This window comes from Eptatretus burgeri, chromosome 4, assembly GCF_056783735.1.
Source record: "Eptatretus burgeri isolate ZD-2024b chromosome 4, Ebu_testis_v1, whole genome shotgun sequence".
In the NCBI taxonomy this organism is placed as follows: domain Eukaryota; kingdom Metazoa; phylum Chordata; class Myxini; order Myxiniformes; family Myxinidae; genus Eptatretus; species Eptatretus burgeri.
This window is the reverse complement of record NC_140964.1, coordinates 120733013-120760075: the sequence shown is the minus strand read 5'-3', so window position 1 is coordinate 120760075 and position 27063 is coordinate 120733013. Positions and strand designations below refer to the sequence as shown.

The 27063-nt window shown below is 41.4% G+C and overlaps 1 protein-coding gene across 1 annotated transcript in view; it reads left to right on the top strand.

Moving 5' to 3' along the window:
• Window positions 1-546: 546 nt before the first annotated feature.
• LOC147028994 (autism susceptibility gene 2 protein homolog) overlaps window positions 547-27063 on the top strand; it is a 493807-nt gene continuing 467290 nt past the window's right edge. The window contains exons 1-2 of the mRNA XM_085879897.1: window positions 547-609; window positions 10973-11083. Of these exons, the coding sequence (XP_085736023.1) occupies window positions 562-609; window positions 10973-11083 (159 nt within the window). The 5' untranslated portion in view covers window positions 547-561. The remainder of the gene's footprint in view (window positions 610-10972; window positions 11084-27063) is intronic.

The window sequence follows — 27063 nt, the reverse complement described above, 5'->3', positions numbered from 1 at the left end:
ATATGAAGAAGGAACTGATGTTGCACGAGACATGGGATTGACATGTCCCAGGAGCCCATTAACTAATCACGAGCTCTCGGAATCCCGAGATGGAGTCGCTGGTGCAACTTGCTATCACATCTTGAAGACTAAATTTGAGTTCTACAATGGTTGACCGAGTGAAATTATAACCATCATTTAACATGTGGCCTTACAGTTCAATTTTAGGAATATTTGACTCACAATATTTTCGTAACAAACATAATGTCATCATTATGCTTAATAAAGCACGAGAACACACGTCTTTAAGTTCAAGCTCAGAGCTGAGGGATTTAAATTGAGGGTAGCGTGCATTAGAATGTGTTTCCTGGTGATGTGTGGACATGCCACAACTGGAGCCCATTAACTAATCACGAGCTCTCGGAAGCTGGTCCCCTCCTGTGCACTAGTTTTGTCTCGAGCGTGCACAGCAGGAGTGAGGGACACCTTCCTCCCGGAATTTAGCTCTTATTTGCGTGGAAGCTACATGGGCACTTGCATTTCACTACTGCTTGGACTAAAATTACCCATTCCGTTTTGAAGATGATCAAGTCGAGCTGGTTTCATGTGAAGTTCAAATACATGGAAAAGGTATGTGTCACCTCTCTTCTTACTTTGTTCGAGTTTGAATTGAGTAAATGTTTTAGAGTTGCAGTTTGGGTGTCCGATTTGGTCTTTTGGGGGATGAAGGAAATTCCTGCAGGAAATGGTAAAATACCAGATCATGTTTTTCAAAGTCGCAGGATAGCGATTAATAAGTAAGTTCTCTGCTCTGCTGAAAGAAAGTGGATAGAGTCACATCAGACCAAAATTTGCTTCTGTTGCAGCACCAATGGAGGTCACGTTGATTTGGGCCATCTTCTTCTATACAATGGGCATTCCGGCAACTGTCCATTGTGTTTTCTGTGTTTATTACCCTTACAAATCCCAAAATTATTTTTTTGTATAAGTTCCGCAATGGGTTCACCACTGACTTTGTACTACTGCTGGACAACTGCTCCATCAGCTCCATACGATCCCCTGAATGATGAGCCTCAAGCTGAAAATCGGATCGGATTTAGTAAAATCCCAAGACTGCAAATTGGAATTTAAAAAAAATTAGGGGATGTTTGAGTCAACAACTTGAAACAATTCCAGAATTGTATAGTACGAGTATGACTTGTTGAAATGTGTTCCTTTACTTCCAGTGCAGTAAGTCCAGTGCTAATAATCATCAAACAATATCAGTGATGATAATCTTTGAACAATAAGTTCCCATGGGCTTATTGTTCGAATTTGTGTTTGAGTGCAATATGTATATACACAAGTTGGGTCACCTGATCAAGATCGGGTTATTTTCTACTTCAGAAAACCATCAAGATGATTGATGTTTAATGTTGTAGCAAAAATTAACCTGAAAGTGCACCAGGGCAATGATGGGCCAAATGGCCTCATTTCCTTGTTTGAGGTCAGTTTATTGATTTTCAGCCATACAAACACACATACACACAGAGAATAGCTTTGTGGGGGTGGGAGGAGGGTTTGCCTGTGACCTGACCCTGGGTATTCCAGCGCGTTTTGCAAAATTTGGAGATTAGCCCAGCCGTTTTTTAATATAGAGGATATGATTTTCAGACCTATACCCATTTAGAAAATTTCCTTGTGGGTGGGGGAGGAGAGATTTTGGGGAAATTTTTTTGTGCCTTTGACCTGTACCTGGGTACCCCCAGAATGCATGCAAAATTGGGTGGAGAACACACACACACACACACACACACACACACACACACACACACACACACACACACACACACACACACACACACACACACTGAATGTCTGATACACACACTGACATTTATTGTTTTAGATTTGTCTCCAATATGTGGTTAAGGGAGGTTAAGTTAAGTTTGGGTGAACGAAAATGTGCCTGGGAACACCCCCCCCCCGCTCCCCCCATTATAACTCCATGTCCATGAGAATACTTGTATGCTTAACGTCGCTTTGCCGAAGTCGCACTTTCTAGGAACATATTCACGATGTTGTGGAAACTTGCTTTCGTGTGCTTTAAATTACCAATTATGCAATTTATTTCAGAAAAATATAACACTTTGCAATTTTTAAAATTTATGCAAATCAATGTCTTAAATCACAGATAAGTCAATTCTGAGTACAAGTTGAGGCCCGGACTTCTGGAAAAAATTAGTGGAGTATGATAGTACTCCATATACAAGGAAATACAAGGAAATCTAACACAGGTGGAGGCCATTCAGGCCATCATGCCTGCGTGAACACCATACTAATTTATCCACACAAGATACAAGGAAGAAAATGCAAAATAAAAATATAAAATAATTTTTTATTTTTTATTCTTAATATATACATATATATGTACACGTTTTTGTAGTTTCTGTATTTTTTGTTTCATTTTCTTCTTCCCCTCAGGGGAGAGGGCATGGGCTTGGCTAATAACATACAACATAAACCACACAACACCCCTTGACAAGACCCCCACCAACAGCACTCTGTACACATGCACACAATCACCCATCAATGCTCAAACTACCTAAAAGTCCTGTCAACATCCCCATACCCCTCTATCTCCAATACTTCCAGGTACCTATCTAATTCCAATTTAAAGTTATCTACTTTTACTGCTGCCACAACCTTTTCAGGGAAGCCATTTCATGCATTAACTACTCTCTGAGTGAAAGTCCCCTGCCTTGCTACCGCTTAACTCTCCTCTTCTTTACTCTCAGTCTATGGCCCCTGGTCCTATCACTGTCTCCTCTGTTGAATAATTCATCTGCACTTATTTTTTTCTATACCTTTCATTATCTTAAAGATATCTAACATATCTCCTCGTAACCACCTCCTTTCTAGTGTATAAAGCCCTGTCTCCTTCAGCCGCTCCTCATAGCTGAGTCCAGCTAGGCCCAGAATCAATCGAGTAGCCCTGCGTTGAACCCTCTCTCTGGCATCTATGTTCTTCCTGAATTGTGGTGACCAAAACTGTACACAATATTCTAAATGTGGCCTCACTAAATTCCTGTACAATGGTAACACCACCGCTTTTGATTTACAATTGTTCCCCCTCCGAATACAGCCTAAAACCCGATTTGCCCTTCCTATGGCTGCCTGGCACTGTTGCCTACTTACCTCCCATATCTATTACCACCCCCAGATCCTTCTCCTGTGTGACACACTCCAAAATTACCCCTTGTATCCTGTAATCTCTATTTTCATTGTTCTTCCCCATCCTCAACACCTTACACTAACTCAGGTTAAATTCCATCTGCCAATCTTTTGCCCAATCTATACAAGTATCAATACTTTCCTGAATCTGATCACCACTCCCTCTGCTATGCACCTTTCCTCCAAGCTGTGTGTCATCTGCAAATTTGGAAAGCTGACTCTTTACCCCATTATCCAAATCGTTGATGTAAATAATGAATAGTAATGGTGCGAGTACTGATCCCTGAGGTACCCCACAATTTACATCCTCCCAGCAAGACATCCTCCCACTCACAACCACTCTTTGCTTCCCACCACGAAGCCAGTTTGCAATCCAATTAGCTACCCGACCAGCCACCCCAAAACCCCTCAATTTGGCTAACAACCTCCAATGCGGTCCCTTATCAAATGCCTTCTTAAAATCTAAATATACTATATCCACTGCCTTTCCCTCATGCACCCAATCAGACACTGCCTCATAGAACTCTAAAAGATTTGTAAGACAGGGACTACCTTTGGTAAACCCATGCTGACTACCCTTTAATTAGTTTGTATTTGTTTAAATGGTTCCTCATCTGGTCCTTCACAGCCAATGTCTCCAACACCTTCCCCATAACTGAAGTCAAACTAGCAGGTCTATAGTTTCCCAATTGTTCTCTGGATCCTTTCTTAAATAATGGTATTACATTTGTTACTCTCCAATCCACCGGTACCTGTCCTGACTCCAGTGAAATATTGAAAATATCCGTTAACATCTCGCTTACCTGCTCAGTCACTTCCATCAACACTCTTGGGTGCATATTATCTGGACCTGGAGCCTGATCTACTCTTAGATTTCCTGTTCCTTTACTTCCTCCACTCCAACCTGGATCTTCAGTAAAAGCCCTTCTTCACCTCCTTGATAGATTATCTCAGTTATTGGTAATTCTCCTGACTGTTCTTGTGTAAAAGTTGAAGAAAAATACCTGTTTAATAAGCCTGCCATCTCACTTTCCACATAAACCACTCTCCCGGTGCTATTCCTCAATGGACCCACACTGGTCCTAACCTGTTCTTTTCCCCTGATATACTTAAAGAAAACCTTGCTATTATAATTAATATTCCTACCCATGTCCTTCTCATACTCTCTTTTGACTTGCCAAGTTATTTTCTTAACTTACCTCTGTTTACTTCGATAGTGATATAAATCTAACTCCAGTCCTGTTATTTTAAACCAAAAAAAATGCCCTCTGCTTCTTCTTAATAGCATTCCTTATCTCACTGCTCAACCACCCTGGTCTCTTTCTGTTTCTAGTTTTACACCTCATTGGAATGTACTTACTCTGCACTCAACACATTTGGTCCTTAAAGGCTTCCCATTTCTCTGATACTGATTGTCCTGTTGTTGGATTGTCCTAATCTACATTGCCTAATTCTCTCCTCATTCCCTCAAGGTTTGCCATCCTGAAATCTAATAGCCTTACCCTACTATCATGACCTCTAACCCTAAACTGAATCTATGCACACACAATGTTATGGTCACAAAATATAGAGGGAAGATACGGTCCGTATGCTTATACATTGTGTAAGCTCACCCCGCTTGCGTTTTATACGGCCCCAGGGTTTGAGGTTAGCCACAAGGGAGAGTACTCAAGTTTCTCCTAAACACCCAGTCCTGAGGCCGCCAACCACAGATAACTCCACGGTCCAACGGACTGTTGTTCTTCCATAGCCATAGCCAATTGGCTTCGACTACTGGCCTCGCAGGGTTATGCTTCGCTGTTTCCACAATACCTTTCTATTGGCACAGCAACCAAACTGGAGGCCATGCCCTCGGCACCGCACCTGGTGATCTTCTGTCGAGTGGAACAGATTGGTGCAGCACCGGCTAACAGAGCAAATCACATGGGGCACAACTTCCCATCTAGCGATACTTTTACACTGTGTCAGACCAATGAAGGAAAGGATAACCGAGACAGATTTGAAATAACAATTAACAATTATTTACACACACACACACACACACACACACACGGAATCATTTAAAAACGAGTATCTACAGGCAAGAAAGCAAAAGGCACAAAAGAACAGTTTAACCAAAACACATATTCCTATCCAATCTTATTTACATGAAGGACACATGACCATCATTCAATCTGTGGAGAAGAAGAAGACCATAAGAACTGGAAAGAAAAGAATAGTATTGAGAAAAGAAAAGTAGGGTCGACTCTTTTTCCCTCACTACACACAACCCAAAGGGGTTGTGCAATTCCAAATATACTGGGGGAGGAGGGAAGGATGGAGAAAATGGGCAGTGGAGTGGTGATGGGACGTGCAGCTGCATTTCTGAGGCATCTAAAACAAGCAGGCAACTCCTCTCCAGTGTCCCATATATGTCAGCTGCAAGCAACCACAGCCCCCGCCCCTCCTTTCACGCACCAAAGGCCACGATGAAGGCCCCTGTTTCCTCCCTCGCATGCAAATTTTCTCTGTATATTGAGTGCCCCACTGTATCACACGAGAGGCACCGTCCCGCAGGCCACAAACATGCATCAAGTGTCGTGCCTTGTGCCATGAACGTACGAAACAAAACAGTGCGTGGATGGAGTGGCAATGGAGAGGGACACAGACGGACTGAGGGATGACTGACCGGTTGCATGGTTGAAGGTAAGACCGATAGGGTTAAGAAGGGTTGTAATAGCAGAGGGTTTGGAACAGATTGATGGGGGTTGAAAGTAGCAGAGGGGGGATTGTTGGAACGGACTGATATGAAGGAAGAAAAATTGAAAGTAGCAGAAGGGTTTTGAATGGACCAATGGGGTGAAGGAGGAAAGATTGAAAAGAGCAGAGAGGAGGGGAGCGAGGGAGAAAGATCACATACACAAACTAACCCCCCCCCCCTCAAAAACAAAAAAACAAAGGTATAACTACACACTCACTAAAGCAATAACTCGTCCTCGGGTCTCCTCTGTGTCCATGTATGCTCTTCTGGGGTATGTTTCCAAAACCGTCACATTACCCCCTCCCCTTACAAGACTTGTCCCAAGTCTGCAAATTCTTGTGCACATATTAGGTACAGTTTCCTCCAATATGGTTTACCTCGCCTGTCCCCTAAGTGCGACAATGCACACATGTTCCACCTTTGAAAAAAATGAAAACGAATGCGTTGGGTTCCTTCACTCGAACACATTCACACGAGACAGTTCTAAATGTAATTCTATACCTAGACACATACCAGGTGGGCTTAAACATTTTTACAATTATTTACACACTTCACACTGGTTCGGTCCATGATACGCAAATTAAAATAAATAAATAAATAAACAATGCTCTTCAGCCCATTTCTGAGCAACAGGTGGCCATCAAATGGTCCTTTGCTGTTGGAAACAGTCCTTATGGGGAGGTTATGGAAAACATAAACACAGGTGGGACCACGTGGCCGTTTGTCGGTGGCGGTCTTCATGACACACGTGGCCCATATTGCACGAATATCTTCTTTGGCCTGGTGGGCATCAGCACGGAGACCATCAATAGAGGTAGACTACCCTTCAGCCCCTGGGAATTATTCTGCTCCAATTGCCACAATGCTGATGATGTAAAGGCCGCAACAACAAGTGGTCCTTGGTGCAAACATTGAAGAACGGGGCCACATAAAAGAGTTGTCCTCTGCATCAATGTTGAAGAACGGTGACGCACAACAACTGGTCCTTGACAATAATGTTGAAGAAGGGCGCTATACAAAAGTGGTTTTTGGAGATCAATTGTGGAGGTGTGACAAGGGCGACAGGTAATGGGCGGGGCGACCTAAAGTGAGGTTATGGTTCTTACTTTAGGTAAGAGAATGATGTTTTGATGTATAGAATATAAATAAAGTTGAATGTAGGATGTCGTGAAATTAACATAATTTACAGCAATCCTTTAAATTATAGCGAACGTAGTGAGCTTCATACTTAACGCGTGCACATGACAGACTAGGAAACAAGAACAACACAATACCCTGGCAATTTGGAATCCGTGTCGTTGGCTATGACCCTTTTGCTACCGTTTTTTTTTTGCTTCCGTTTTTTTTGTTTCTGGTTTTTGTCATGGGGAATAATGCATGCCGGGAGATAAAGGCATCGTCGGAGACATGAAAGATCCAAATATCAGACATGGCGTATATTTCCTCCACTGATTTTAATAAAGATATCTCCCGCGTCATCAAAAAATAATTTTTAATCATGATTTACATTATTTGATCGCTGATCCCGAATCCAGGCCGAAGTAACTGGAAATTGCATATACAGTTGTCAACAAGTTATAGGTAAAGTCAGAAGCGAATGTAAGAAGAATTCTACGTTTGCTTCTAGTATTTATTTTTTTAGATGAGATCCTGTTCTAGGCGGTGTAGTTGTCGTTGTGAAGGTAATGTTGAGGATTTTTTTTTTTTAGATGAGATCCTGTTCTGGGTGGTGTAGTTGTTGTGAAGGTAATGTTGAGGTAATATTTATTTTTTCAGATGAGATCTTGTTCTTGGCGGTGTAGTTGTTGTGAAGGTAATGTTGAGGTATAATGTTGAGGTAATATTAATTTTTTTAGATGAGATCCTTGTGGTGTCCGAGGTTCTAGGCGGTGTAGTTGTCAGCACAATCCTGTTCTAGGCGGTGTAGTTGTCGTTGTGAAGGTAATGTTGAGGTAATATTTATTTTTTTAGATGAGATCCTGTTCTAGGCGGTGTAGTTGTCGTTGTGAAGGTAATATTGAGGTAATATTTATTTTTTTAGATGAGATCCTGTTCTAGGCGGTGTAGTTGTCGTTGTGAAGGTAATGTTGAGGATTTTTTTTTTTCAGATGAGATCCTGTTCTAGGCAGTGTTGGTGTTGGTGTTGGTGTTGGTGTTGGTGTTGGTGTTGGTGTTGGTGTTGGTGTTGGTGTTGTTGTGGTGGTGTTATTGCAATCCAGTTCGTGTCCTGATAGGGACGGGCAGTTGACAGTTACTACAAGGTAGAGGTATGTATTCAGCACACACGGACGTGGTACATATGGGACGATGTTGATCTGTACGGACTCTCCGTGGGTGTGTGGACATGCCATACCTGTTACAGGTGCAGTGGTAGTAAAGTTTCATCCCATATCTTATGGAGGTTCTATCAGGTTTCCCTTTGTCCTCACACCTGTTTCTAAAGCATTTGGTTTTCGGATTGTTTTACAAAGGGTTCTATATTTCTCTTTGTGGGTTTTAAAACTTAACACATTTCTTTGATAAAGCCCAATTTCCGAGCCGTTTGCCGTGTAAACGTGTTTTCTAGATTACCGAGCCAAGTTTTTTTTTTCCACCCGTCACACGCAGCTGTTTGTTAAATATTAATGTTTGTGAACATCTTCCTGAAACGTCGATATTATAAACGGAACGGACTTTTTCGGTGAAAGCAACTCAAGGTTTCTGAGTTGTATCCAGTCCGGATACATTATTAACGATAACGATTTGTGGGAGTCGGGAGGTGAAATGGACACCAATCAGGTGTGTGTGTGTGTGTGTGTGTGTGTGTGTGTGTGTGTGTGTGTGTGTGTGTGTGTGTGTGTGTGTGTGTGTGTGTGTGTGTGTGTGTGTGTGTGTGTGTGTGTGTGTGTGTACACGTGTGTGGGAGTTGCTGTTGTTGCCTGCAATCTTCACATGTAGGTGGGGTTCATCAGGAGGTGAAACAGGGACCCATCAGGTCTCAGTGTGTGTGTGTGTGTGTGTGTGTGTCGTTGATTGGTATCTACATATGTGGGTTTCAGAATGTAGAATGGAGTCCTCCCAGGGTGGGCTCAAAGTATCCACCTTTATTTCGGTGAGGGGTCACGATTCATGGACCAAGCTGTGAAGTTTTCTGTTCTCAAAGTTTTGTGGCGAGAGATCTCTTCAGGATCGTCACTGAGCCCCGGACAGCTTCCAACTGTAGTTCGTTTGTAAAAAATATTCCCAGGAATTGTTTTTGTTTCGCTCACCTGTAAAGTAGTTCAAGAGAGCTTATGGGATGGCTTGTCGTTCTTCCGTCCGTCCGTCCATCCACAAATACTTGTAACTTCTTCTCAGAAACTACACATACGATTTCAATGAAATTTGACCACAACCTTCATCACCAGTGAAGGCGTTAAATAAGAGGGGTTAAAGGGGTCGACAGAGGGAGTTGATCAGGGGGTGGGGAGTGGGTTTCCTCCCCAAAGAGGAATGTGCTTTCTTCTTAAACAATACACACAATTCAGATGAAACTTCACGACAACCTTCAATACCTATGACGTAGCAAAGTTTGTTCATGATGTTTAAAAAAAATTGGGGTCTCGGAGGGTCTATGGGGAGAGGGAGGTTGCTCCCCAAAATACGCATTTGCTTTCTTCTCAGAAACCACACACACAATTCTGATGAAACTTGACCACAACCTTTGTCACTTGTGATGTAACAAGGTTTGTTAATGGCATTGAAAAAATCCAGATGTATTTACTTTCTTCTCCATTATACATTTTGTGGGTCATCGATGCCTGTCAGTGGTTGCCTGGTTGCCTTATCTTATCCAGCCACTACCAGATGAGTGCACAGGGGTATTGCCTCGATGTTTAATATCTCTGTGAGGTTCTTTGTCATCATTCCTGTAGGTCCAGCTATCACTGGTACAACTTTGGCATTCTTCAGCTTCCAGGATCTACTCATTTCATTCTTGAGGTCTTGGTTTTTTTGGTCATTTCCTTGATCTCTGCATCGTTTAGTCCAAAATCACTGCGATTAACACCTCAATCAGCAATGCCTTCTTCTCTTTTTTTTTGTACCTAAGTTTGATATCTTGTCGTAAGACTTTGTTTTCGAAGTTCACACACGAAGAGATCATTAGATGGCATTTGAGCGGTAGGTACTTCCATGTTTTCAGTGATTACTTTTGGTTCATGTTCCCACAAATTTTCTGGAACTGGGCCACCAAAGTTTTTGCAGATGTGCCAGCAGACTACTTTACAAACTCTGTTGTGTTGTTGTTGTGTTCAGCTGTTCTGACATGAGTTTGTTTTTGTGTGTGTGTTCAGTCATTAAGCACAACTTATCATTTTCTTTACTAACGCCACCTCCACCCCTCACCTTTCTCTCTTCTTTGTTTTTTTTCATTCTCTCTCTCCCTCTCTCTCTCTCTTTCACCCCCTCCTCACATCCCTCCCTCCCACGGTATCGCAACATTTGGTGAGGCATAGCTCTCCGCACCTCCCCCTCTCCCCCTCCCCTTCCTAGCTCCATCTCCCTCCTGCCTCTTTTTTTCTCCAATCCCTCTCTCCTCTCTTCCTCTCTCTCCCTCCCCCCCTCCTCCTCTCTCAACTCCCCTCCTTAATACCCCCCATCAGCGAAGCAACAGTTTGTATTTGCTACTTAATATATATATATATATATATATATATATATATATATATATATATATATATATATATATATATATATATATATATATATATATATATATATATATATATATATATATATATATACATACATCCAAGGAGAAATACAATAATGTACATCATTGTATCAAGTTTGCAATGGGGTCAAAGTGCCAAGAAACGTTCAACTGGATGAACGAATAGGAAAGTATTTGATCTCAGCCTTTGTCTCCTCAAAATTTGTTGCACAAAACTTTAGTTATTCACTCATTTTTTTTTCAACACGCGCAATTTAAGAGTTTGGTTGTTCTTCATTAATCAATTGTAAAGTTGTTGAAAACTGGTTATTTTACTTGTGCTAATCTCCACCTCGTGCACATTTCAGATGCGGATCCCTCCTGCAGAGGATAATCCCGAGTGTTTTGGAAATACGAACAAGGCAGTATTGGATGAATCTGTACGGAGAATAACCTCTCAAATGGACCTTCAAAGTGAAGTAAGCACGTCGTGGTCTATAGAACCTAAACAATCTTCTCAATTGTGAATATTGTGGACTTTTTATGTTATGTTCTTGGCCTCGTCATGGAGGTGCCACACACACACACACACACACACACACACATCTCACAGACAAATACAAAAGACACAACACAGGACTGTTCGATGAGACAAACAGCCACTGAGCTTGGGGGAAGTGCCGTCACTTCCGGGGGCACTCTGGATACCAGCGACTCCACAATAATGGCGCTGACCCTCTCCTTGCACTCAGTGGGGGTATTTCCTGAGGAGGAATTTTCACCTCACCATGGATGCCAATATATGGGGATTACCTATGCTCTTATCCTTTTGAATTATGCTGAACGTCAATCAAGGAAGCAGCATGTAGCTTTTGGTATGACGTTTTGGTGTGACTTAGCTGGGATTCAAACCACTGACCTCCCAGACTTGGAGCGAATGCTCTAACCATTATACCGACAAGTCTGATTTTATGATATAATAGTATGAAGGTTGTTGCTCTGCCATAGGCCTAACTCTTGAAACATGGTCACTCCTCATTTACCATGGTTAAAACGTAATCTTATCAACTTTAATTGGTGCAATCGATTCTTATGACCGTACAACACTTGTGTATTAAATTACAGCATTGTGGTGGTTTCAACTTTTTATAAGCCAGTCTGGATCACTTGAACAATTTCCAAAAGTTTGAATAACCTTATCCAATGGCAAATTGCTCTGTCCCCCTGTTGCTTCTCAAGCACAATGTTGTAGCACAGAGGAAGAGGCCTTTGTACTTGCATTGTTAAAAAAAGGCCAGTCTTTTTGTTTTTTTATTAATTTTGTGTATTTCCCTTTTGGTCTTTCTCCTTCACCCTTTCCTTCCTTTTATATTTAAAATGTATGTTTCTTCAGTCACTAACCTTCTCCATGTTCCTCGTGAGAATGTAATTATCAGATGATTCTCAAACTCTACTAGAGGTTACATTGAAACACATGCTCTAGTGCTTGCAAGTGTGTACATAATTAAAATGGATAAATATGATGGGTCAGCTTCCGCACTGCTGCAACAAGAAACCGGGCCACAGCCGATCTGCTTCAAATTTGCTATCCCTTCAAGGAACTTTTCATTTTTACTTTGATTTCATATTCTTGCATTTAGTGACGAGCACAGCAATGTTGTGGGCTGGAGTAATGTCGAGGGAGAGGTGGACATACTCTACTATTCCCCCAACCCCTTCCCTGAGACCAGAGTTTGGTTTCTTGTTTTATGGTTTTTGTTCATTATGTTTGTTTGACCATTGTGGTTCGGGAATTCCTTACAACACTCACTGTGGTTTTGTGTATGGTCTTTCATTGCTATCTTTGCTTTATTTTTCTCACCACTGTAGTTCTTTTTTTGCTCATTACAAAGGGTGGAGTAGCTCCTTGTGAGCCAATGGCCATCCATTTCTTGTGCCCAACTGTGTCTGCAAACATCCTCCTGCACTATTGTATCACTGGACTTGGTATTCCAATGCTGGTGGTATGTCAAAGGAGATTGACCATATCCTCGTTGATGGTCACTGGAGGACGATCCAGAACTGCACAGTCGACCGGAGTGCTCAGTTCCTCAATACCGACAACAGGTTTGTTGAAGCAACTCTGAAGTTTCAGCTTAAAACCGGGAGAATGGTACCATCCCAGCCTAGGCTGGATGTTGGCAAGCTCAAGGATGAGAGGGAAGCTGAGGAGTTTGCAAACAAGCTGAGTGGGGATTTGGAAAGTCTAGGTGCTTTGGCGAATCCTGAAGAGTTGTGGAGTGCTTTCAAGACCACCGTCATTGATGTTGCTGGTGGATATCTTGGAACTCACCGTGAAATGAAGAATGATTCTGTCTTTCAAGGGACACTGGATACCATTGACCAAAGTCGCAGGGCCAGGCTTAATGGCAGAACTGAGCTGTTTGTGGAGTTGAGGCGTAAAACTGTACGTGTGCTGAGGGTGGACAAGGAGGCTTATGTGTGAGGAATCTGTGAGGGGGTAGAGCATCACCTGTGGTCAATTGATTCTCATCCTTCTTTCTGGGGAATTCGTGCATTGTGTTCCTCCAAGCCCATCCCTCGGTGTTCTGCAGTTAGAGCGGAGGTTGGTGGGGTCTTGACGGAGGAGTCCGAAGTGAAGGTTCGCTGGGCCGGTTATTAAGAGCGGCTGTCCCAGGCTGATCCACCAGCTGTTGAGTTGGATGGCAGGAGTGTTGCTCTCCCTATTGCCAACCCAACAATCCACTGTGATCCACTTTCATTTGTGAAAACAGACTGCGGTGAACCGGTTGAAATGAGCTAAAGCTCCTGGGATCTGTGGCATCCATGCTGAACTTCTCAAGGCTGGTGGAAATGCTGTACTCATGTCATTGCATGCAGTTCTGTGCTCCGCCTGGAACATATGCATCATCCCAACTAACTGGAAGAGGAACCTTGTTGTCCCTCTCTGGACAGGGAAGGGTGATCGCCAGTACTGCAACAACTACCGAGGGGTGGCACTGCTCTCAGTGCCTGGCAAGGTCTTTGCTCGGATAATTATTGATAGTGTTCGCCACCATCTGCTTGAGCACCAGTGCCCAGAGAAGTCAGGCTTAACACCAGAGAGGTCAACAATTGACTGTATCCTTGCTCTTCGGGTCCTCACCAAACACAAACGAGACTTTCAGCAGGGGCTACTTGCAGCCTATGTTGATCTCTGCAAAGCGTTCGAATCAGTGAATCGGGATGCCCTCTGGAGGATTCTTGGTCTTCGTGGGGTGCCACCAAAACTGATTGACCTGATGTCTGAACTATGCTCTGGTACTGAGAATGCTGTGAGATGTGGTGGCATCTCCAGTTGCTACTGGAGTTTGTCATGGTTGTGTACTGGCCCCCACACTTTTCAGCAATTGTATGGAATGGATTCTGGTGAGGATGTCGGGGAGATCAAGCTGCGGTGCGTCAATTGGGAATATTAAGGTTCAAGGTCTCTGACCTTGATTTCACAGATATTACAGTCATCTTTGTGGAGATGCTGGATGTTCTTTTGGGGGCTCTCGATGTGCTGAATGAGGAGTCTGAGCCACTGGGATTACGGGTTTCCTGGGTCAAAACTACAATCCAGGCTTTCATTGACATCTTGGATGCTGCTATATTGTCTGTATGCGTTTGTGGTGAGGATGTTGAGGTCACAGGGAGATTCACTTCCCTTTGCAGTGATATTCATGTCTCTGCTGGCTGAGACCCTGAGTTCAATAGATATCTGGGTAAGGCCTGGGGAGTCATGGATTCACTAGATCATGGGGTGTTGTGCTGTCAGTACCTGTGCAGGATGAAAGTCCGAGTCTTCAGGTCCTTGGTGCTTCCTGTCTTGCTCTCCTTTTGTGATACTTGGACTCTGACCAGGGATCTGAGATAGAAACTTAATTCCTTTGGTACCAGGTCTCTTCAGAGAATCCTTGGCTATCACTGGTCAGATTTTGTGTCCAACGAGCAGTTGCTGAGAGAGACTCAAATGATACTTGTTACCTCCATTGTCCATGAGCGTCAGCTGTGGCTGTATGGACATGTCGCTCATTTTCCTGATGCTAATCCTGCTCACCAGATTCTCTCAGCGAGGGAGCCTTGTGAGTGGAGGAGGCCATTGTGCCGACCACGTGCTTCGTAGTTGCAGCAGGTTGATCGGCATCTCAAGGAGATGGGAATCAGCCTGGTGTCTGCCTGGTGGATGGCCAGACTGAGGTCTCTGGTGTACCTGCAGAAAGTTGATACAGCGACGCGCTGCTCCGGCACATGCTTCCATGATACCTGACCTGACTTGACTTGTCGTTCATCGCAATACCTTTGACTTTAATTCCACCCCCAAACATATTGTGAAAGGTATGTTTTCTATTTTGCTTATCACTTGTAATGGAGTATGTTGAGCCTCATGGCTGTCAATATGTTATTCACATGAATAAATGTCCGGAATAGGGGATTCAAGATGCTACCACAGTCAAAGAATGGAGGCAATAAGTTTTCTTGTTGCCTGTTCGTTTATCTATCCATTATCATTTTTTTTTTTGTTGCTATGATAACTTCTTTACCAATGAAGGGAATTCAACCAAACCTTGGTGAGCATAGAGTACTACAAAGATAAACTGATTCAATTTTGGGTTAAACAGGTCAAAAGTCGAAGGTCATCCATCCATCCATCGGGACCATCCTCTGTACAGAACGTCAGTGCTGCCGAAGCAATCTCCTGGGCTATTGAGCACAATCCTGGATGGGTCGCCACTCCAACGCAAGATACTTGAATGGCTCGATCATCCCAGCAAGCAGGTACTCATTTTGCCGATCTCAGAAGGATGACTGGCTGAGTCAGACTCAGCGTGTCATCCTTCTGAGGTCGACAAAATGAGTACCAGTGTTCTGGTCCCTGTGTATGCCCCGGTCGGAATAGGTGTACCATATCCCTGTATGTCGTAAGAGGTGACCAGGGTTGGTGTCAGGAAGGACATCCGGCCATAAAAAAAGAATTCATTGCCTCAAGAAGGGAATCATGATTGCATGCAGCCCGCAAAAAGCTAACCCCTGCTCAGCAGGGAAAAATGGCTGTAAAAAGGCTGTTTTTCTTTCTTCTTCTTCTTTCATTCTTTTTGTATTTTTTAAAGCTTTGCTTCTTTGGATTGAATCTCCCCTCATCCCCAATATTTTTCACGGACTTTACATTTTTACAAAAAGTGGTTAATATGGTAGAAAAGTGCAATTGTGGGAAATCAGCAAATACAGTACTTGTTGATACAACCGTGAAATAATGTTCGGGAATAGTTATGGCAACTTATACATAACACCATTCTTTGAAAAAGCTGTTTTTGATGTTTTATTGCTTGTTAATCTCAATGATGGGATTTTATGAGGCTCTTGTGACAAATGTTTAAACAAGTTATCCACCTAAGCCAGGCCACTGTGATTCCTTTTTGTATTCATTTAAAAGCAAGCCTCATGGTTGAGAGAAGATAAAATAACATTATGTAGGTGTTTGGTTCTTTCCCTTTGGGTCCTAACCCAAATATACAGGATGTCCACAAAGTCTTGTTCCAGTTTAAATATTTCATTACCACCAAACGAAACAAGACTTTGTGGACACGCTGTAGATTAGTCCAACAAAGCTGGTTGCTCCGCATTGCATTTCATGGCCGAGTTGAAAATTCCAAGCCATTTTAGCACGACACAATCCATTACTGTAGTTTTACTGCTATATTATGAAGGATTCCAAACGATATTTGAAGAAAACCTAACCTGTTATAAAACTTTGAATTCAGCTCTCTCAATAAGAGCATGGACAAAAGACCATGGGCGTCTGGCGAGAAAGTGGGTCGACCATTGTTTCTGCAATTCTTCATAATAATCATGTGTGTGATCTTTTTGAGCATTGTTTGTTATTGCTCCAACCATTACATCACCGAGTCTGGTTGTTGTTCATGTTTTTAACAATTAGTGGTTTCTTAAAAATCAGTTCCATTTTTAGCCATTTAAGATGCAAATATTTCTTTGAATTGACCTTCAAGCAAGCTTTGTAAAAGAAAACATTTATGCATTGGGTTCATGCGCTTTTGTGTTCAATCCGCAGGACCAAATTCAGAGTTGTAAAATATTCACAATGATCAATTGCTCAGTTTTCTTTGCCACTCTTTGTGCATGTAAGTTGAGTTACTCGATACAAGATTGGAAAAAATATATTGATTCAGTGAATATGGTGTTGATATGGCAGAGCAATGATGAACCAAATGGTGTCCAACTGTGTCAAACTTGTCCTTGTACTTGATTATCCATCTAAAGAGGCAATTACCTTTTTTTTTATTACACCCACTCACCCCAAAAAGCAATTCCTTTGATGTGTTTAGAATTCTCATCTTAGCAGTGGTTGATGAGGAGACCATTTCAGGACCAAATCCCAAGTGGTGTTTATCTATCAATTTTCTTTATGATATCATTTCCTGTGCTCATTGACAAAATTGCTGTATCATTTTCATGATAAAGATGCGAGGAGATATCCAGTGTAGTTTTGCATGAATTACAAGCACACACAAACAATACAGAAATAAAATGGTATGAAGTCCAAAATGTTTCATTACGCAGCTGTGAAACATGTCTGTAATTATAAATTGTCTCCAGGAGGTGGCAGCATGTAATCAGGGATATTTTTTGTTCTTTATTTATTTGATTTTTTTTCGAAGATGCACAATTTATTGAGAGCCGTTTGTTCCTTTATAAATACAGCCTATTGTACAGGGTAAAAACACTGATGAGGGCTAAATGATCAGATGTTCATGATGTCATGGATTTCAATCCCTAATGAAAAGGTGGGGGATATGCGAGCGTGTAGCTCAGAGAAAACACGGTGTGGGGTCCGTGTATTGGGAGATGGGCTGTTAAATAGGCCATGGAAAATTTATGATTCTGAGCACTTTATGGCTGCTTGTGCTATGTTATCTGGGAAAATTATTTTGAAGTGGCTATTAGAAGATGATGATTTTTTTTTTGCCATTTCAATTAATTTGATTTCATCTTCCAAATACAGTCGAGTCATGAACAATTTCAAATTTTGAGCATCCTGCAGCATTTTACGTAGATATTATCCTGTTGTTGATGAGACTTGGTAAAGGCCCAACAAATCATCTCCTCTTGAGCAACAAACGAATCGGCTACATGACGCACACAGACGGACTCCTGCTCATTGCCCTGGATGTCTTGTGTCCCATCAATAACAAGGAGAAAAAGACATACAATGTCATATCCCCCATGGTTTTAGTAATTTTGCTGTTTGGCGTTCAAGGGCGAGCCCATATATTTATTTACAACTAAAATGGCCGCCAGTCTAACAGTTGGCCATCTTGAATCAAATCACAAAATAAAGTCAGGTTCCAGTGTTTGCCATCATGTACTATGCTTGTGTCAAGTTTGAACAAAATTGGACCATGCATGTCAGAGAAATGGTTGGGGACACATTTAAGTAAGAAAATCATCACCGGTCTGCCATCTTTCATCTGGTCTCAAAAAATAATGAGACACAGATGTAAGCCACCATTCTTTATCTGCATGCCAAGATTGAATAACATTGGTAAATGGATGTCAGAGAAATGGTTGAGGACGTTTCAACATCGGAGCTTTTTTTTTTTTTAAGATACTGTACCTTGGGGAGGAGGAAGGGTGGGGGGGGGCAAAGCACAGAGGGGGCAGAGGATGCAAGCCCAGAAATGAGGCAGAAGAAGACAGACCACCAACCTGTAGGCAATGGTGAAGTGATAGGCCCATTGACTCGGATTCATCGAGACAGATTTCAATGATATTGAAGGTCTTTGTGTCCACGGTGTCGAGCTGAGCAAGGACCCAGCCCAGAGAGGAGAACAGTACTCCATTGAGCTGTGGATGAAAGCCTTTGCATATGGATAGGAGCTCAGGTGTGCCAAGGAAAGACTTTGCACGATAGAGGATGCCCAGTCGGTGTCTGGCTTTGGAGGCCAATTTTTAAATGTGGCTTGCCCAAGAGAGATCATGGCTGAGAATGAAACCCAATAGTTTGAATGACTGAACTGCTTCATAAGGGTTGTTCAGAAGGTATATGAATGGTTGGCAGTATGTTCTAGAGAGAGAGAGAAAGAGAGAGAGAGATAGATATATGTTGAGATTGAGATATTTCTCAGAATTGAAAGACATGTTCCAAGTGTTTGACCAGTTTGTGATTTTGTCAAGGTCTGAGGAGAGGGAAGAGGCTGCAACCTGTCTGTCAGAGGGATGAGGGATGTCACGGCAGAGAGTGGTGTCATCAGCAAAGAGATAAAGAGGATTTTCCAGAGAGTTGGTGAGATCATTGATGAAGATTAGGAATAATATGGGGGCCAAGAACACTGCCTTCTCTACCCCAGCCTTGACAGGGAGAGCAAGTAAAAGGGTTCTGTTGAGAGCCACATGTTGGCTATGAGAATGTCGAAAATCACTAATCCAAGAGTGGAGGTGGTCTTGGATTCCAAAGGCAGAGATTTTGGAGAGCAGGGCAGGATGCCAGACTGTATCTAAAGCTCGAAATATGTTCAGCGAGACGGCCCTGATCTCATGTCTGATATTGAGGGCCTCCATCCATTGCTGAGAGAGTCGAAGTAGCAATGTCAAGATGGAGTGACCAGGTCTGATTTCGCATATATGATATGAGATGAGGCTAATGTAGAAAAGGAATGATTTTATGCCAACTGCGATGATGGATTCCATGATGTTGCTAATGATTGGAAGGAAGCTAATTGGTCTGTAGTTAAGAGGATCTGTTTTTTTCACTTTTTTAATGTACTGCTGAGAAGTTGGCTGATTTCCAAGCAGATGGAAGATGACCCACGGTAAATGACAAGGTGAAAAGGGCAAAGAGAGGATGCGCAAGAACAGCAGAGCAGGTTTTTTGGACACGTGGGCTGATGCTGTCTGGACCGGTTGCAGAATCTGAGTCGAGGTTTGACAGCAAGGTCTCCACCTTATCAGAAGAAAAGGGCACAGAGTTCAAGGACAGTTGTTTGTGACTGGGCAAGGTGGGTACAGGAAGCGATGGGTTTCGGACACAAGATTTAGATGCAAACACCGAGTTTAGGCATTCAGCCTTTTCACATGCGGTATCAGCAGTGTGGCCATTTGAGGTAAGGGAGGGGATGGAGGGGGAACATATACCAGAACCAGATTTGATTAGATGCCACCAGGATTTGTAGGAAGGAGAGAGTTTTGAAAGTTCAGACTTGAGATTAGAAAGATGTTTTTTTCTGGCTCGCCTGAGGGTAGACACACACTTGTTCTGAGCTTTATGGAAGGAACTGAGATTACCCTCCGTTGGGTTTGCTTTCCATGAGGCAAAGGCAAGTTGTTTCAGGACAACTGCCTCACCATAAGCTTCAATGAACCATGGGTGGAAGGAAGGGTAGGACAACTGAAGATGAGAGGGGATTAATCTGTGCGTGAGAGAGAGCAAGTTTCTTTGAAAGAATTCCCAGGATGAGTTTATGTTGGTGAAAGTCGCGATGGGAGACCAGTCTAGAAGTTTGATGGCTGCTTGAAGACCCTGCCAGTCAGCCTGAGTGAAATGCCAGACTCGATGGCGCTGAGGTGGTTCTCCAATAACAGCCAGAGAGATATCTACTTTGACAAGCAAGATCATCTGCTCAAGGTCATTTGCTCAAGGTCATCTGCCACCTGCTTGGAAATCAGCAAACATTACTGCCCTGCATAAAAGAGGTGCAAAAGATGGCCTTTGACCCAAGGTGGGGGCTTCCTGAAATAACTGATTAATCTTTGAGGTTTGACTTGACAAATTATTTTATTTTTGTGCAATCTACCTAAAGTTAATGTTGTTGTCGATCAAAAATTAAATTACAAGCTTGCAGTGAATCAAATTATTGATTGGTGCTCACTGATTGGTATTTTGTCTATCCTGTGCCACGTATCGATCCTGTTGGCAGGATCATGAAATAGTACCATGTCGGCCAATTGAAGCCTCCATGAAAGTGGCTCCACATTATTTTGCTGATACAGATGCTGGCCATCACAGAGACATGAATTCCCTTTTTGCAGTCAAGATAAACATTAGATTTATCAACTACGAGTTTAGATAAGAGTCTGGTTAAACATGAATAAACATATTGGTATCAGGTTTTAGTTGATAAAATCCATTGCTTACAATGGCAAGGCTTTCATTATTGTATTTGTTCATTTGTAGGTCACAAACTGTTACAATGTACTTTACCTTCATGCTGTCCTTGATTACAGAGTTATGCAACTTTTTGTAAACCACGACCAACAAACATCAACAAGTGAAGCCATAAAATAGCCATCATGGCCAGAAAACACCATATAAAGCAATTCCAAAGATGATACATTTTCAAAAGATCTGGAAATTAAAACTCTATCCAGTAGGATTTTATTACAATCAACAGATAATGACACGGACTGGTTTCTGTATCAAAGATTAATTACACCAGAACTCCAACCCCCACCCCACTCCACCACTTCTCCCACCAAGAGCATGTGTATTGAGGTAGAACAAGTGGAACACCATGAACGTGCACAGACTGCCACTTTACACAACACAATAAATCAAACTTCCAATCACATTTAAAGCAAAGGTCACTGTGAAACTGTGAACCAAACGCAATAACTGAATACAGTCCAGTAAAAGTGTATCACGCAAAATGGAAGATGTTGTCGGGCATGTTAGCACTCTGTTAAATGTGGTTCATAAAGTCACTACAACACATTTTATCATCATAAATATGACACAAAGGGCCTTGTTGGAAGTTCGGTAGACATAACATCATCACAGAACAGGAGGTAGTGCAAATATACCAGCCCAACTTCTTACTGCATAAAACGTACATGCACAACTCCATATGTTCACTGCAGAAAATGTACATAGACCACTCGACATGCTTACTACAATGGGCAAGGTGTACACACCATGATAGCTTCCTCCTTATGGACCTTGACATATCAACATTTACCATATGTAGTATGTACAGTATGAAACGTTATTACACCATCTTGCCTACTGCACACTTTGAAGAGTGAAATTTTGGATAAAGTTAATCACATCATTTATGAAGTCAAGCAGAACATTATTGTACCAGATAATGAGTACTGTGATAGCAGCACTTTATTGTGCACATGGCATGGCAAATGGGTAGTGTTGTGCATAATTAAACCATACATAGCATTTGATAAACATACAGGAGAGGGTATTTTCCTATTCTCATTGTGCTTTTACATATTTATTACCCCACACACGCACTAAGCGAAAAGCGTGGTTAAGCAATTGGTTCACTTTGCCTGTCTGTCTGTGTGTCTACAGATGTCGGTCTATGATCGAGGAACAAATTAATTTCAATTGAATGCTATATTTTGAACATTGTAGAACAGGAATCAGAACACGAACCTGCAGTTTTACAGTACTTTGGCTCTGAATTTGGCAAATTGTCAGGAATCTCGTCCTCATCGTGCATGCACATAGGAGTAAGGTAATTTCTTTTCAGCTGTCTCTGCTTATCTGGCAGTCAAACAAAATTGAAAACAATTCCAAACATCAAACTTACTGTTTTGTTCATCATGTGCAAATTGTTTCAATCCTCTGAACCCAGTGGCCGTTTTACCAGCCGCTATTCAAACCTCCATATACCCAAGCTGTCTGTTTACTGGCCGTATTCAAATCTCCATATACCCGATTGGCCAGATTTTTCTCCAGGGTCCCCAGGGTGGAGGAGCAGAAAGTCCAACGGGCTTCAGGGTTCGAAGTGTTAAACATCTTCACCCAAGTTGTCGAATTTTGGCTACATGTTTGGATGAAGATGCGTGGTTATTATCTTGCCAAAACGAAGTTTTGCAAGATATGTTAGTCAGCTTGTATGTTTTTTTTGTGTTTTTTTTTGTTTGTCTGTAATCACGTATAAAAAATTCTGCAGAGCACAGTTATCATAGGAAATTTTTGTAACTTCGCATATCAGAGGCCTATAGTGGTCCCTTTCAGCGCATAAAATTTTGAAGGTCAAGGTCAAAGGTCAAGGTCACTTTGGCGCAAATCAGGAGAGTCAACGAAACCCTTATTTTTTGAGTAATTTTGATCGGATCGTCTTCAAACTTCATGGGAATATAGTTCATGGTCTGGCGCTCAGCTGATTAATTTTTGGTGGCGATTGGCCTTGACTTTCATATGTTTTTTTTATTTTTTTGGTCTGTAATCAAGTATAAATCACTCTACAGAGCACAGTTATCATTGGAAATTTTTGTAACTTCGCACATCAGAGGCCTATAGGAGGTCCCTTTCAGCGCATAAAATTTTGAAGGTCAAGGTCAAAGGTCAAGGTCACTTTGTCGCAAATCAGGGGAGTCGATGAAACCCTTATTTTTTGAGTAATTTTGATCGGATCGTCTTCAAACTTCATGGGAATATAGTTCATGGTCTGGCGCTCAGCTGATTAATTTTTTTGTGGCGATTGGCCTTGACCTTCATGGTTAGCGCCTCAGGTCAAACATATTTGACCCCAAGCTCAGATTTTCAAGTTTTAGGAACCATATCGTGTAGTACCTCAAATTGAACACCTCGATGAGTGCTTTCTAGATATGTCAAGCTTGAGACATTATGACGTCATTTGGTAACGTTATGAAGCAAAAGTATATTTTTCATGGTTACTCTGTAGAACGATTCTCATCGGAATCTCTCGTAGGCAGATATTCCTCAAGGAGTCTCTCCTGGTGGATAGCAGCTCTGTTCACCTCAGTGTGACCTTAAAGAAGTCACACGTGGTCACCTTTTGGCAAGATACGGAGGGTGACATTGGTTTATTTTGGGCTTCACCTTCATGTTTTGATTCAGCCGATTTGTCAGGATTTTGCCCTTCTCCTTGGATCAAAAAGATTCTCTCAGTGACAGGGAAGCTCGTGTCTTATATCATCAAAAATGATGGGTGAATGTAAAAAAAAAAAAAATCAAAAAATACCAATATTGCAGCTCTCCACTTAGCTTCAGTTGAACAGTTAAATAACTTTGAGTGAGCCTAGGGATGTTGGAATTATTAATTTCCTCTGCGATAGGTAAGACCTTTGATGTGTTTTATTGCTCGTTGCACTGAAGTGCTAATTGATGATTATGACATGACTTGTCACTGTAATCAGTGGTTTGTTGTCCCAAATTAATTATGCTGCATATTCCTTGCCCTGAAACTCCGCTGCATTATCATGCTATGTGAACGGCTACAAATGGTATCTCCATAATGTCCTTAGTTACACAATTATTCAACTTTTGTGAATGAGCAGGGAGCTGCAGCTTCAAAAGCCGAAGCTTCATTTTTGAGACGTTACTGGAATATTGAAAATATATTTGAAAAGTTTTTCAACTCATAAGGTATATACGCTGTGGAAAAAAAGGAATTCATGAGAATGGGAGCCACCTCACATCAATTTGTTAACAACAGCACCATTCAAAACTCTTACTTTCGTATGATGAGCCAATATGGAAGCCATCTCCTCAATATGGACTGGAGTTGATGTACAAATGAGAGTATTGGATCTAAATGCAACAACATTATCTTAATCACAAAACGATGTTCCTAACCCAGCACTAACTAAACAAAGCTGATCTGGCAGGCTTTTTATGGACAATTCTCTTTTTTTTTTTAACTAACTTTTTTCAGGATTCTGCAACCTGGAGATTCTACAACTGAGGCATGAGCTAGTTTGGAACTTGCTAATGGAAGTTGGTAATGGAAGCAAAGGCATTAGTGTCCAATCAGACCTCTCTCCATGTTTACAATTGCAGGAAATAATTCTCACAGATTTATGGTAACTGCACTGCTGATACAGAACCTCAAATAAACACTGAATGAGAAACTACAATGCTCAAATGTCAGCAAGTAATCCAATAAGTAAAAGGCATTGCACAAAGAATCACTGAACTCTCGCCATGTGTTTCAATTGGCTTACTGCAGTTTAATCCTCATTCTCTAACCACTTTCTTTTAATTTATCAAAAACGATGACATATTTTAGAGTAGTCTGAAAACATGGCTTATCTTTCCTTCTTATAACTTACAGTATAGGCTGTAATAAATTATTTTTTCCAAGTGAAGGATGCAATTGCACAAGCCCAATTTGGATTTGTGCTTTTAGTGGTGTAACATGCCCATCCAAAGGACTCGTGTCACACGTTGTGACTCGTGTCATCATGGATCTGAATTGGTGAATCGTGTCTGATAATGTTTTAAAAGTCACCATCATCTCAGGACATTCCCCATCCATACCCATGATAGTTTGTACTCTCATTAACCCTCTCCAACCCCATCTCTTTCCATGTTTCCAGGTTATTGGGTTTCTCCCGAGGTTATTTGAAACATGGCTGTGTATGTGTGTTTTCAGTGACTCGCATCTGCTAACACGGGCACTTCTAACCCGCCGTCAGCAGCGCAAAATCTGTAACTCAAATTGTCTTTTTAACATAATTTTCATCATTTAAACGAAAGTGACAAATTCAAAATTATTAACCATGTGGCAATTTCAAAATGATACATATATCACAATGTGTGTTTATATATTTGTCTGTCCCCTTCATAAAGATGATTTAAGTCGGGTTTTAAAGGCCAATCTTTTAACATGACTGTGTGATCACTACGGTCTATTTTTCAGGATAAAAAAAACCTGAAAAAAAAATTTCCATAAAAGAGTAATTACGTCTCTTCTATTGGAATTATAAACGGTGACTTGAAAACCAAGCATCAAACTTGAAAACCAAAAACTGAGGTGACTAAGGTGGTGTACAGAAGTGTTTTTGATAAATAACTATAAATGCAAGACTTAGGGATGTGAAATTTGCTGCACATGATGTGCAATGAGTGCAGAGTAAAACGAGTGTTCGTATATGTCTGTAAGATGTCTAATAAATAAGGAAGATCTAAGGGATTCACAGCTCACCTGCCGCTATGCCGAGGCTTCAGACTTTGCACGCTCACAAGGCTGTACCGTCGAAATGAAATGTCACAGAAGATAAAGAAAATAGGGTCACATTTGTACATGTAGCATTTTAAAATAATGTTTTTTTTTTTCTTGCAAGGAAACATCATCTTCCAGTTTCCTTGAATATTTTGAAAAAAAAATTCCATCCATCATTTTTGACGGGTGTGTATATATATATATATATATATATATATATATATATATATATATATATATATATATATATATATATATATATATATATATATATATATATATATATATATATATTATATTGGAGACCTAACATAAAATACCGAACATATTGGAGACCTCAGGTGAGGATGCACTTGGTAAGCATATCACTTCGTGAGAAACATTTTATATTCTTGATTTCCATTGACTGGAAAATAGTGATTGTAGTCCATGCTTTCACGAAGGAAGTTTCCTCCATTGTCAAAAGTTCAAAGTTTTTGCCACAAGAAAACTAAGAGGGCCATTGAAAAGGTTTTACAAACGAGATACTACAAATACAAGTCAAATAAACGTGAAGGTTTTTTGTATTCCTAAGCAGATAAATATTTATGTTTGGTAACCAAATATTTTTTTCTTACTGATTATATAAACAAATCATTATAGGCTGTCCGGATGGGCGAGATGTATGCACACTCCCTTTTGAGCCGTCTTGCCTGGGTTTGAATCTCGACCCAGCTATAAATCGTATCCCGATGATTCACAGACAGGGTGGTTCATCAATGTGTGTGATGTCCATCTGATGGATGTTAAATTTGGTGTCCCATCTGCTAGCACTCCTTGGTGGACATTGGAGATCCCAAGGTGTCCTTCACAAATGAGTAGGTGAGCTATTTCTGGCACTCTGGCCAAATTCCAAATTCCTCCCCAAACCTATATTGCATCAGAGGCACAACCGCTCCCCCTCAGCCAATGATGTCACTTGCAGCTGTATGCTGCATTCAAAAGAAGTACACTTATCATTGAAAAAAATATACTTAGTTTGTCTTGGACTTTTGAATTTTGAATTCCCCTTGCATCATTGTGTATTTCTATACTTGCAAAGAAGTGACATGCCCAAATATACACCTCCATGATTTTGACTTGAAGTAAATGATGTACTGTGCTGTACTTAGAACTCATGTTTATTAAGCCTTCTCTTACAGGATAGGGAGAGGCTTATACCTGTTGTAGGGTTAGTTTCTACAATTAGTGCCCCGAATTTTTAATCGTACCTGAGAGCTTATTCGACAACCAAAAGTACGAAACCACCATTTAGGTTTTTTTTTTTCTTCCTATTTTTTTCTGCCAATATCTGAGCAGTATCTCAGAGCCGGCTGGGACTTTCGGAATGAAATTTTGCATCCATAATGGGAATAAAAAGTATGCAGGGTTGACATAATGTTTTTGATTTTGACCAAATTTTTAAGGTCAGGTATGGGAGCATGTGCTGGAGCAATGCGTTGCCACATCTTTTTTCT